The sequence below is a fragment of the Nelumbo nucifera genome, chromosome 2 (genome assembly GCF_055504915.1).
Source record: "Nelumbo nucifera cultivar China Antique chromosome 2, China Antique-T2T, whole genome shotgun sequence".
Lineage (NCBI taxonomy): Eukaryota > Viridiplantae > Streptophyta > Magnoliopsida > Proteales > Nelumbonaceae > Nelumbo > Nelumbo nucifera.
In genome coordinates, this window is record NC_142650.1 from 22702540 (window position 1) to 22715204 (window position 12665).

General features: G+C 42.5%; 1 protein-coding gene across 1 annotated transcript; it reads right to left on the bottom strand.

Moving 5' to 3' along the window:
- Positions 1–5969: 5969 nt before the first annotated feature.
- Positions 5970–9618, bottom strand: LOC104595439 (mitochondrial arginine transporter BAC2-like). The gene is made up of 2 exons (XM_088898875.1): positions 9088–9618; positions 5970–6928 (listed from the first exon to the last, which is right to left on the bottom strand). Exons 1-2 carry the CDS (start codon positions 9325–9327, stop codon positions 6212–6214), a joined length of 957 nt encoding a protein of 318 aa, XP_088755001.1. The 5' UTR covers positions 9328–9618; the 3' UTR covers positions 5970–6211.
- Between the last annotated feature and the right edge of the window lie 3047 nt (positions 9619–12665).

Sequence of the window (12665 nt, forward strand, 5' to 3'; positions counted from 1 at the left end):
CGTACCCGATGCCAAGGACGTCCCTGTCCAAGGGCGGCATACCTGACTGATTTGGGATCTGACGCCTGACAGCCGCATTTCCAACGGCTTCCTGCCACCGCCACCTGCAACCGTCGTCACTAGCCACAGAGACGGCTCCGACAGAAGGAACAGTGGCGGTTCTGTCCGACCAGAGGAAGTGACGCCCGAACTGGCAGGAGTTCAGAAGTAATCATGTCCGACCTAACGGAGGCCTGGAAGTGAGTGCGCGAAGTGGTTATAAAAGGCTTCTACCCCCCCAGGGATGAGGTATGCTAACTTCCGCGCTATCTGGTTATTTTGCCTTTGAAGGATTCTAACTTGAGCTTCGGAGCCTTACGCCGGGTTCTCCCCGGAGCTTCTCTTCTCCTCCCGTTTCAGGTCCCCGTTACCCATTTCAGAGGCAAGATCATCGACAGCTAAGACCGGCCAGATCGTGCATCATCAATTGGCGCCGTCTGTGGGAACACGCTTCAAAAAGCCTCCCTCCAAAACTTTCATACCCTTTCCTTCTTCTCTGAAAAACTCATTACTTATGGCCTCATCCAGCAACGCCGGACGCGGCACAGAGACAAACACCACCGGGGAACAGCTCCAAGTTCCCGTGGTGTGTGTGGGGCAGTTCACCATCCCCCTCACGGTGGATGGAATCCCAAATCTGACTACGCCACAAGCAGTGGCACCTGTATGCCTGCCCTCCGGAAACATCTCCTTCCCTCTTCCCATCGAGACTACCTTCACTGAACCGACCGCCGTCCCCCTGGCAGCTAGCCAAAATCGGTTGGACGACTTAATGCAATGCATGCAGGCAATGCAAGCCCAGATGCAGCAGTTCCAGCAACACCAGCTTCACCAACACCAAGTGTTGCACAACCTATCCCAATACCACTATCAGCAGCAGTTTCCCCAACTGACACCGAGCCAACCACTGCTTCCACCTCGCCACCCTGCCCCAAAGCCAGTAAAGGCCTCTCCGCAGGATGGGCGCCTTCACCAAGGAAAGGCCTCCAGGCCCCAGAATCCCCCAAACAGCCAGGCCTCGTCCCCAGGCCGGAGAGAAAGAAAAGTCATCCCCGCCTCGCGTCTCGCAGGCGGATCAGGAACCTCGCCCGCGAGGTCAGCACCTCGGGTCTCAAAACCGGAGTCCCCACTGGTGGGAAACCGATTCGGCGCACTGACGGCAGCGGACTACCAGAACTCCGAGCCCATCGAGCTCGGCAACACGGAGGCCAGCAGCGCCAGCACAAGGCCCACTCAGCAGCGGAGACGCCGTCAAAGTCGACGAACCGCCACCCGCGTCTTATCCGAGCTTAGAGGCAAAGGCGAGGCGAGCTCGGGCGAGGTAGGAATCGCCCCGATTCTCTCAGTTCCTTCCCCCCTCGCCTCAGAACTCCTGGCAGTCCCCTTGCCTAAAGATTTCAAGCTCCCGCCCCTAGACAAGTACGACGGATCCTTCGACCCCAACGACCACGTGGACGCTTTCCAGTCCCAAATGCACCTCGCCAGGGCCAGCGAATCATGCATGTGCGTGGCCTTCACCACCACCCTCAAGGGGGTAGCCCGCACTTGGTACAGGAACTTGGCCCCCGGATCGATAAAGTGTTGGGCTCAGTTCGTGCAGGTCTTCACTGCGCACTTTGTTACCAGCAAACGGTGCCCCCGAGCAGAGGAAAGCATCTTCAGAGTAGTCCAAAGAGAAGGAGAACCTATACGGGGCTACATCAAACGATTCAACGAGGCATGCCTACAGATACCTCGGTTGGACCCCGCGGTACAGCTCGCCGCAGCAAAAAGAGGTGTGACGCACAAGGAATTCAAGTGGCACATGGTAGCTAACCAGCCCGCGACCGTGGCCGAGTTCCTCAAGCTCGCAGACAAGTTCATGAGGACGGAAGAGGAAATCAACCAAAGAACCGAGGGCGGAAACGAGAAAAGAAAAAGGGACGGCGAGCCCCCTAGCTCGGCCGACCGGAAAAACCCGGCCCGGGACCCGAAACCAAACCAGTCATTCCGAGCTCCCCTCCCACCTCGGACAAATTACACGCCACTGAACACAAGGCGGACCGAGATCCTAATGACGATCAAAGACGCCCCCTTCGTGAAATGGCCACCTCGCCTAAAGGGAAATCCGAACGAAAGAAACAAGAATTTGTATTGTAGTTTCCATAGGGACCACGGTCACAGTACCGAGCTATGTAATAACCTCCGAGACGAGATAGAGGGGCTCATCCGTCGCGGATACTTAAGAAACTTTGTACAGCATAACAATAATAGCAATAAAGCGGATCAGCCGGGCGAACACTTAAAAGACGCCCCGGAGACTAGCAGCAGGCCTGCCGAACCGGTGCAGCGACAGCCTCCGGCAGAAAGGCCAGTTCGGGGAACCATCCATGTAATTGTGGGAGGTTCGGTGGTGGCGGGATGCACATCGGCGGCAGCTCGGACCTCAGTTCGCGAAGCGGTCCTCGAGGAGCGGAACCCCCCAAAGAGGCCGAAGACCGAGGAGCCGATCCTCTTCACAGAAGACGACGCGCGGGGAGTTCGCTACCCTCACGACGACGCACTCGTCATTAAACTCAGGATCAGCGACTTCGAAGTTAGGCGCGTGCTCGTAGATTCAGGCAGCTCGGCGGACATCCTATTCAAATTGGCATTTGATCGGCTGCAACTGCCAAGGAGCGACCTAAAACCTGCAAGCACTCCCCTGGTGGGCTTCAGCGGGGAGGAAGTCAGACCCCTTGGAAAGGTAACGGTGCCCGTAGAGGTCGGCACGTGGCCTTGTGCGGTCAGACTCAACCACGATTTTCTGGTGGTCGCGACCCCCTCCCCATACAACGCCATAATAGGACGGCCAATCATGCATATCCTGCGGGCGGTAGTCTCTACCTATTATTTGGCAATGAAGTTCCCTACAGACTTCAGTGTGGGGGTAGTGCGGGGCGACCAGCTCGAGTCCCGCAAGTGCTACGTCGCTGCCCTAAAGGGCAAGTCCAAGCCGGCCGGCGACCTCGACCTGGAGCGGCCTACGGAGCAAGGCGAAGAACGAGCCTCTTCGACAGAAGAGACAGTCGCGATCCCGACCTTACCTACGGACCCATCTCACGTACTCCAGATTGGTGCTTCTGTCAAGGAACCCCTACGGGCCGAATTGGTAAGTTTTTTACTCCAAAATTTAGATATTTTTGCATGGTCCGCGGCCGAAATGCCCGGCATTGACCCTAATCTTATAACTCACAAACTTAACACTGACCTTTAGTCAGACCCGTTAGACAGAAGAAACGGAACTTAGCCCCGGAGCGCTGAAAAGCAGTCGACGAGGAAGTCGAAAAGCTCCTCGCGGCAGACTTCATAAGGGAAGTCCATTACCCGAGCTGGGTGGCCAACCCTGTGCTGGTGAAAAAGGCGAACGACAAGTGGCGCATGTGCGTCGACTACACCGACCTGAACCGAGCTTGCCCGAAAGACTGCTTCCCCCTTCCTAGGATCGACCGTCTAGTGGACGCGACCTCGGGACACGAATTGCTAAGTTTCCTGGATGCCTACTCAGGCTACAACCAAATCCGGATGGACCAGTCCGACGAGGAAAAAACCAGCTTCATAACCGAATTCGGTATATACTGTTACAAGGTCATGCCCTTCGGGTTAAAAAACGTCGGGGCGACCTTCCAAAGACTTTTAAATAACAAAGACAAGGGTTTGTTAATGGCTGAAGAAGTGAAGTTGAATATATTATGCATTATAAATATATATATATATATGATATATTATGTATATTTCTAGTATTTGTGTTATATTATTATATATTTATTTATAATGTATATTAAAAATAAAAAAAAATCAAAAAACAAACAACCACACCAATCAATCAATTAATCGATTGGCTTCAATTTCGATTTTCCAAAAATCGGAGGTTCCAATTTGATTAAAAAAATACCACAATTCGGTTAACCGAATCATGAGCACCCTATCCAAAACAATGGCCGGGTCAATGTCCCTCCACCATAGCTCTAGTTAACTTTGGGGCATATGCTATGATGAATTAAGAAAGTAAACATGTGGCAAACCACGGTGATGTTTGGCATGGGTGATGATTCCTTCTTCCCAATCATACAGAAATTGGTGATTTTTGAAAAATCACCAAAAATTGTTATTTGGTATATCAAGCTGATTTTTGAGAAATTGGCTTTGAGTCTGTTTGGTACATTCTCAAGGGTTGATTATTTTTGTGGTAGAATTATAATTCAAAGCCATGTTGGATGTCATGTCATCCTCTAAAAATCGTAATCATCTAGAAATCAGGAAATCACCAAAAGAATGATCTCTGAAAAGGGCTGATTTCAATAATTGATTTTTGGCCAATTTCTTGAAAATCACAAAAATCAGCCAATGAAATAGAAATTTCAAAGCCGGTTCCTCAAACGCTGGCATGGCTCCGACATGACAGTGATTTTCAAGAAATCACCAATGATGCCAAAGAGAGCAAAGAGTCCCATATTGTAAAAGAAGTATAAATGACCCAATTACGAATTTCCTACCACTTGGCTTGTAAGGTTCAAAATATCGATATGCTTGATATGCTGGCAGAGGCGTATAGGTAATTTTTTTTAGTTTTTTTAAATTTGGTTCAGAGAAGCCAGTTTAAGATCCATCCATCATCTGAACCGGTCAAAACCCCGATACACCCTCTGTAGGGACGTATCGAAAAGCTCTCAATATGATACATATCAATACTTTGAACCTTATTGACTTGCTTCTTTCTTTAAAAAGTGCAAAGTAATAATCTAGACACACAAAAAAAAAAAAAAAAAACGGTTTGATTCGGAGACCTCAACTCTCTCAAGGTGGGGACTAGGTCCATTGATGGACAATCTAAGCTACTTCCATCTCTAATACTTTGGTTCCCCAAGGGCTTTGTAAAGGCAAAGCTGTAATTTTAATTTAAATGTGTGAGAGGAGAGGCTACAACAGTCAGCAGACAACGCGAAGGGGTATCATGTCTGAATTCTGATGGAAAGAAACAAGTAATAACGTACGTCAAAATGTGGATGGGCATCATTTCAGTCCGAAAAAGAAACCAAGGAATAAAGGTAGATGAGTAAATTGAGAGATCTATGTTGTGTTCATTTGCAAGAAAGAATAACGAGGGTGTTGATGAGTATATGACATATTCAAAAGGTTCAAAATATTGATACGCCTGTATATTGTTAGGGGGGCGTATTGATACCTAAAATGATATATTTTTATAATTTTTTTAGTTTTCTTTTTAATTTCGTTTTTAAATTTATTTTCAATTATATTTTATATTAAATAAAAACTGGTTCTTAAAACACCTATAAATGGGTATATCGTCAAGTGCCCGATATACGATACACCTGATAAGCGATGTATGATATCAAAATTTTGAACCTTGGATATAATGAAAGAAAAGTAGGAAAGAAAAGGGGTCTGCACTCTGCAGGTGCATGACTCGGTGATTCAAATTGTTTAGCTTGCCAAACTGTGTGTGATTGACAGGCTGCTTAATTAATGTTATATCACCCGGATGACCCAAACATGAGAAGAAAAGAAAAGAAAAGAACCCTAATGACAAGAAAAGCAAAACCAAGGGTGCAATTAACTCCGGTTGGCCCGACTTAGCATTGGGCTCAGTTTTTAGGGCTTGACCCATTATATTCAAATTTTGACCAAACCCCAAACCGAAGTTACACCCCTAATTAACCAAGACCTTGAGCTCAAGTGTCTCATATATACTTGCAGTTATTGGAGGGATTTCCAAATAGTAGAAAGGTCAAATTCCTGATTATCAACTCATCAATAGCATCTTTGATGAAGGGGATGCCTCCAAAAGTGTAAATGGTTCAAAACCATGTCTAGATCGGTGTGGATTTGTCAAAATCTACCAAACTATGGATTTTTTTTTTTTTTTTGAGGGGCAAACGAGACACACCAAATGAGAATTGAATTATATGCCGAGAGCATGTTAAATTGAATTGGTAATATAATACATATGTTACACCGTATATGCTTTACTCCTTACCCAACTGTAGGTAATATTTACATCCTTCTCTGTAATAACTGATAATTGGGTTATCTTCTCTCGATCATAACCTATAAATGCTTAACTGAAGATATACCCACCTTGATTTATAAATTATTACATTACACATTTATTTAGAATCACCTCAAGGAATGCTTAGAGCTTGTTTTCTTGTGTTTGAGTGCTTCCATGGCTGCTGTCGCTGTTGCTAAATAAGCAACGCAAAGATAACTCAAAGGCAGCAAAGACTGCCCCGTTCACCAAGAAAGACCGATAAACAGCAGTCCCCAATCCTCGCCACAGCACGCGATAACCCTCTTCCTGTACACTCTTGTAGAAGCAATCAACAATTCCACGATATTTGGGTGGAGGATTATCCGTCTGGGATTGAGACTGGAGCCTAGTTTTGACTACATCCAAGGGATAGCAACACACCCAACTGGCGACCCCCGCCAGCCCTCCTGCAACCAGCATGGTTCTTACGCTCTCCTGCCCGCTCTTCCGGCAGCCTGGGTGAAGCTGCTCTCGTGCATACTCGTACGTCCAGAAGTAGAAGGCATGTGCAGGTCCATCTCGTAGTGTGGTGACTGTCAACCCTCGATACATCCCCCTCACCCCATCCCTCCTCAAGATGCCTTTCGCTAAGCTCATTGGGGTTTTTTCTCGATCACTTGGAAGGTTGTGCGACTGCCCACCTGTCCTCAACTGGAGACGTATTTTGACAAGCTCAACAGGACTGAGCAGAAAGCTCTGCACAACTCCGGTTCCTAATCCTGCCAGTGCAACACCTGTATAGGGAGGAGGTTCCATGGTTTTGGTGGGTGAATGAAGTGCTCGTGAAAAGGCTCCATAGATTTGGAAGACAATGGCATTCTGTACCAAGAATTTCAATTGTCAGTACAGTACAGGTGTTTGTCTCTGAGAACTTCCCAAGCTTCTTCTTGAATGCTTCAAGAGAGTAACTTAAGTTCAGTTAACATATTTTCATTTTCAAATCATCAGGCTTATTTTAATGATGAACTTAACGTGGCTGGGAGCCCAAATATTTCATAAATTCTCATAGAATTCAGAGCCTAACCTGCTGGCTGACCAACTCATCAGTTGCCATGGTTCATGAGTGATGAATTTAAATTTGTTTATCCCTGTTTTTAGTTCTCTTGTTTCTATTATTCTTTTCTTTGCTTGTTAAGAATTAATTGGGGATATCCAAATATTTTAGTTTTTGGGAGTGCTTAAAAATAAGCGTTTATTCAAATAAGCAGTTATTTTGGGTAGGAATCCTACCAGTAAGCACTTATTTGTGTTTGAGAAATAAGCTCAGACAATTGCTTATTCCGAAAAATAAGTTTGGGTTTATTTTTAAGTACTTATTTAGGGCCCGTTTGGCATGTCTTTCTGTGCAGTCTTTCAGTTATTTACAAGTCGGGAATACCGATTTTCGGTCTATTTCCATTTGACTCATGGAAGACCTAGCCGCTAAGAGTCGAAGCTCGAAAAGACGTGAAAAGCCTATTTTGGCTGATTTTAAAAAGCTCCAAATGAAGCTTTTTGCGTCTTTCATGTTTTATTCTCACGCAGAAAGACATGTATCTTTCTCAGATATTCATGTAAAAACTCAATGCATCTTTTAAATGTCAAAACTATCAAAAGATCTTCTCAAAAAGATGCCAAACAGGCTCTTAGTAAATGCTTATTATTTCCTTTCTGAACAGTTTTGGCCTGCCACATCATTTTAAAAATACCTATACTAGCCCTGTTTGAATTTGATGCCAGGCTCCCACGAAGGACCTGCATGTTCTGAGGTGGAGAAAGTATCCCAACCCTATCACAAAAAAAAGGTATCCCAACCCAAGTTTGATCAAGCTTTATCAACTTTTCACCCTAATTTTTGAAAGAAGAGAAACACATTTATTATAATTCAAAGTTTTTGCAGAAGATCCACTTCATGTCAGTTAGAATCGGAATGGTCTATTCCTGAACTCTGTTTGATTCAGACAGACAGGGCCTAAGAACTTCTTCAAGCCAATACAACATCCGGGAAAATTGTAATAAAACAATGTTTAAAATTTTTGTGGAAATTCCACAAATGTTTCTAATATATATGGATATATGGGAGTATGGGACGTATTGGCTGTACCGTATCCATATATAGAGAGGGTGGCTATATCCGTTTATGGCACAGGGCACATTTGTGGAAATTCCACCCATGTTGATACTGTATTGATCCTAATTTTCAGAACTTTATTATTATGTTGTTTGTTTTAAGCACAGTTGGGATTGTTTGTTCCCTATCAATCTGTACATCCAAAGAAAAAAAACGTCAAGAATGTAATTTTATTTTTTATTTAATCATTATTTTTTTTGTATAAAATCATTCAATGTTCAATGATGTATGTATTTTGGGGTTTCAATTGAAAAAAGAAAAACGTAGATTTATAGTTAGTTTTGTGATCCTTATTAGATTTTTCCATTTTCTCCAAAAAATAGAAAAAATAAAAAATAATGAAAATGATTTGTTCTATATTTCTTAAATGATTTATCAAGTATCAAATCATTAACCTAACCATTATTTTATGTCAAAAATGATATTTTTCTAACTTTTTGGTATTTTGTAAAAAAATAATTATGTAAATATGCAATTGCTACTAATTGAAAATTCTGAATTACATATTCTATGCATCATAGAAATTATAATGCTTTTATATTCTTAAACTAAAATTATGTTTTATCTATAATTTGTTAATTAATAATTTAATCCATGATAAATAAGTAAATAAAATGTATTGATTATTTAAATAAATACAATAATTATTTACAAAATACTAAATAGCTAAGTAACAATTTATGAACTTTTGGTTAGATATGCGATGTTTTAACTTTTAAGCTTATATTAGTAAATTTATGGGTTTTATCCAAAAAAAAAGGAAAACCCAAAAAACATAAAAAGAATGTATTTTGTATGTATTAAATAAGGGAGAATATAAGAATATTAAGGAGGAGAGGATGTGAGAGAGAGAGAGAGAGAGAGAGACCTGAAAGCTGACGGAGACCAAAGGTGCACCCATGCCTCTGTATAATGCGGCAGGTCCTTCGGCGGAAACGATGTTGCGGAGTAGGCCGAAGGCCGACGCATTAGCGTTGGTAGGCTGTTGAAGACGTATTCTTAGCGTGTCCAGGGGGTACCCGGACACCACACCCGCCATACCCCCGAACCCCCCCGCCACAAATTCCTTGCACCAACTGCTCGCAAGAAATTCCGGCCAAAAGTCCATCTCCCACCACTCTCATTCCACGAACAACCGACCAACGCTTTCCCTCTCTGTCTCCGACTTTTCAATCGGATTTTTTTTTCTTGGAAAGACGCCAACTCTCTCTCTCTCTCTCTCTCTGGATATTCTTGAAACAGAAACAAACAATACACTCCCACTACGCAAGAAGTTAGGAACGATGGGAATGTTGTCGTCCTTTATACTGAGAGGAAATAGAGGAGAGAGAGGGAGGTATGCCAATTTCCAGAGAGAGATAGAAACAAAAAGGAAATGGAGGACCAAAATCAAAGCGTTTCAGAATAAAAGAAAGAAGGGAGACATGCTTTTTTATTTGTTGGATTTCTTTATTTCCTCTAAAATGAAAGGCGCCGGTGCAACTTGTTCGGGACCGCCTCTCGTGGGGAAGAAACGGCTATTTCTATTTTTTTTCAAACGACGATCGCAAATGTCAACACACCACGTGGAATTTATATCTCCTGCGTCTCAGTGCTGACCAGCGTTGGTTCCAATTCGGATTAGCATTGTTTTGCTTTCTGGTGAGCTTTTCAAATGATACCTCCTCAGCTTCTCTTTTGTTCCGATGGGTGCAGACTGTGGAGGATTCCGATCAAATGCTTGACAACTTGGGCAGTTGCGCTTATGCAAGCAAATGCAGTCTGAATCATGGGTCGACACAGAGGAGATTACTGGAGCTTGGGAAGTAAAGTACGACTGTACAAGAAGACTGTAAGCCAGTACCATGGAACTGGTATATATAGAATTACAGAAATGGCGGAACCTACAAATGGAGGCTAGTTCTATGGTTGTGGTTGTGAGGAATTCCCATAAAGTAAAATTAATTTTCAGTGTAGACCCAGAAAATCGATCATATTGGGGAAAGCTTGGGCTTGCATTGCAATCTTACTAGTCGTGGAAAACCATCCATATTCATCACCTGACTGTGTTTAGCACATTGTTAAATAAAATATTCTCTGAAATATTAGAGAAAAAGATAAGAAAGTAGGTGATGTAAGCCACGATCGATCCAAGCAAAAAGTTATGGAATCTTTCACAAAAAAAGATGGATTGAGTTAAGTGATCAACGAGATTCAGTGGGGGGAATTGGAATATTAATAAAAATGTACGTTGAATCTCACTGTCACTGATATTCTGAAACAAATGTTGTTTCTCTTTCTTTTTAGCTTCCTTTATCATTTTGTCTTATTTTCAGAATTTGGAGTTTGATGCGTATAACATGTTTGATAAAACGTCAATTCATCATGCCTGAGGATGCAAATTCCACCATTGAGATTTCAACGCTGTGTTTGAATATTGTCTACCACTTCTGCAAGATTTCTTTTATTTTTGCATTCCCATTTCTGCCTAGGGGTGATCACCTTGGCCCTAGGTTTTATGTTCAGACCTAGCTCAGGTCTACACTATATTTTACATTATTTGATATATAAAATAAATGTTATACACATATTATATAACATATAATATCAAATATTATATATATATATATAAGTGCATTTGTCTTAAAATAAAATTTTCCAAGTATACATATATAACTACTTATAACTTAATAATTTATTGAAGTGTATCGGTCAATCTTATGTTAATCAATGTAAAAATGGTATTTAATTAATTATAGTATCACTGGTAAACTCTTGTATCTGCAACATGTATTATTTTTCTTATAGTAATTTAATTCTATAAATTTTTTCCTTTAGCCCGCATTTGTGTGAAAATTTACACAGAGGAGGAGGGAAGTAGAAGAAGAAGAAGAAGAAGAAGAAGAAGAAGAAGAAGAAGAAGAAGAAAAAGTAGGAGAAGAAGAGAGAAAGAGAGAGAACGAAAGAGAGGTAGGTTTAGATTTGCCGCTACAACTGGTTGTAGCAGCGGTGATGGAATAGAGAAAGAAAAAAAATGGGGGAAGAAGAAGAAGAAGAAGAAGAAGAAGAAGAAGAAGAAGAAGAGAGGAGGGGGAGGAGGAGGAGGAGGAGGGGGGAGAGAGAGAAGGATCGTTGGTGTTGGTGCCGCCCTAGGTTATGATCTACCGTTGCAACTGGTTGTAGTGGCTGTGATGGAACAGAGAAAGAAAAAAGGGGAAAGAAGAGGAAGAAGTGAGAGAGAGAGAGATTGCCGCTGCCATTGCTGCCCTGGTTTCAGATCTACCGCTACAACTAGTTGCAATGGTGGTGACAGAATAGATAAAGAAAAAAAGGGGGAAGAAGGAGAAGAGAGAGAGAGAACGAGAGAGAAAAATCGCCTCTGCCACTATCGCCTTGGGTCCTGATCTACGAAGAGAGAAGGAGAAGAGATAGAGGGAGAGAGGAAGAAAGAGACGTTAGTTTTACATCGATAATTTAGATGTATATTTTACATTGATTATCGGTGTAAAAAAATCAAAAATCAATTTTACACCTATTTACGGTGTAAAACTACACGCTTTCCAAACATGTGGAAAATCAAACCGGGGTGTAAAGTTTACCCTAGTTTGATTTTCCACTCCAAACAAATGTGGCCTTATGAAACAAACATGCTTTTCATGAGCAGATAAAAAGACATGTTGGGTTTGGGTTGGGTCAATTTGTCTTCATAATTTGTTAACTCTAATCTTGATCCATACCTCAAACAGATCTGACCCAACTTTTTTTTTTTTTTTTTGCTCAATTTGGAAGTAGTACAAATACAAATGAAATACAAGGTTTTACACTCTACAAATTTGTATTTATACTACTCCTTCCAAACTGAGCTTTTTTTGAAGATTTGGTTTTGGGCTAACTTGGCCTAAGTTGCATCCCTGGGGTCAATGGACAAACAATGGGAGGTATTCTGTTTCTAGAATCCCATAACCCCAAAACCCTGTTGAAAATCAGGATCTCCCATAAATAGAAATGGAACAAACACAATATGAGTATAACATCCAACCGCACATAGGGAAATCTTGTTTTCTCTGTTGGAAGGTGGGAATCAATGCCAAGTCTACACTATAATTGGCTAGAAATCTAACCAAGTAAGGTTGCAAATGAATCAAACCAGATGGAACATAGGTAGAACCAAATTTGATTTGTTTGTATTTTGAATTATTATTAAATTTGGATTGCAATGGGATATTGAATATCATAAATAAATTAAATAAAAAATCAAATGATATATACTATTTGATGATGCGTGATCGAACAACTCCCTCTTGGAGGGCAGCTTGAAGGTTGGGCTAATGAGGTTCCCTAGTCGAGTTGCAAGAAAACAATATCAAAGTATCTGGGTTGCTTTACTCGAAGTGGGCACCCTGATGCTTAAGTCAGCGGAGGTGTAGGCAGGTTGACCACCACGTCACACAAGTGACAGGTTGCTAC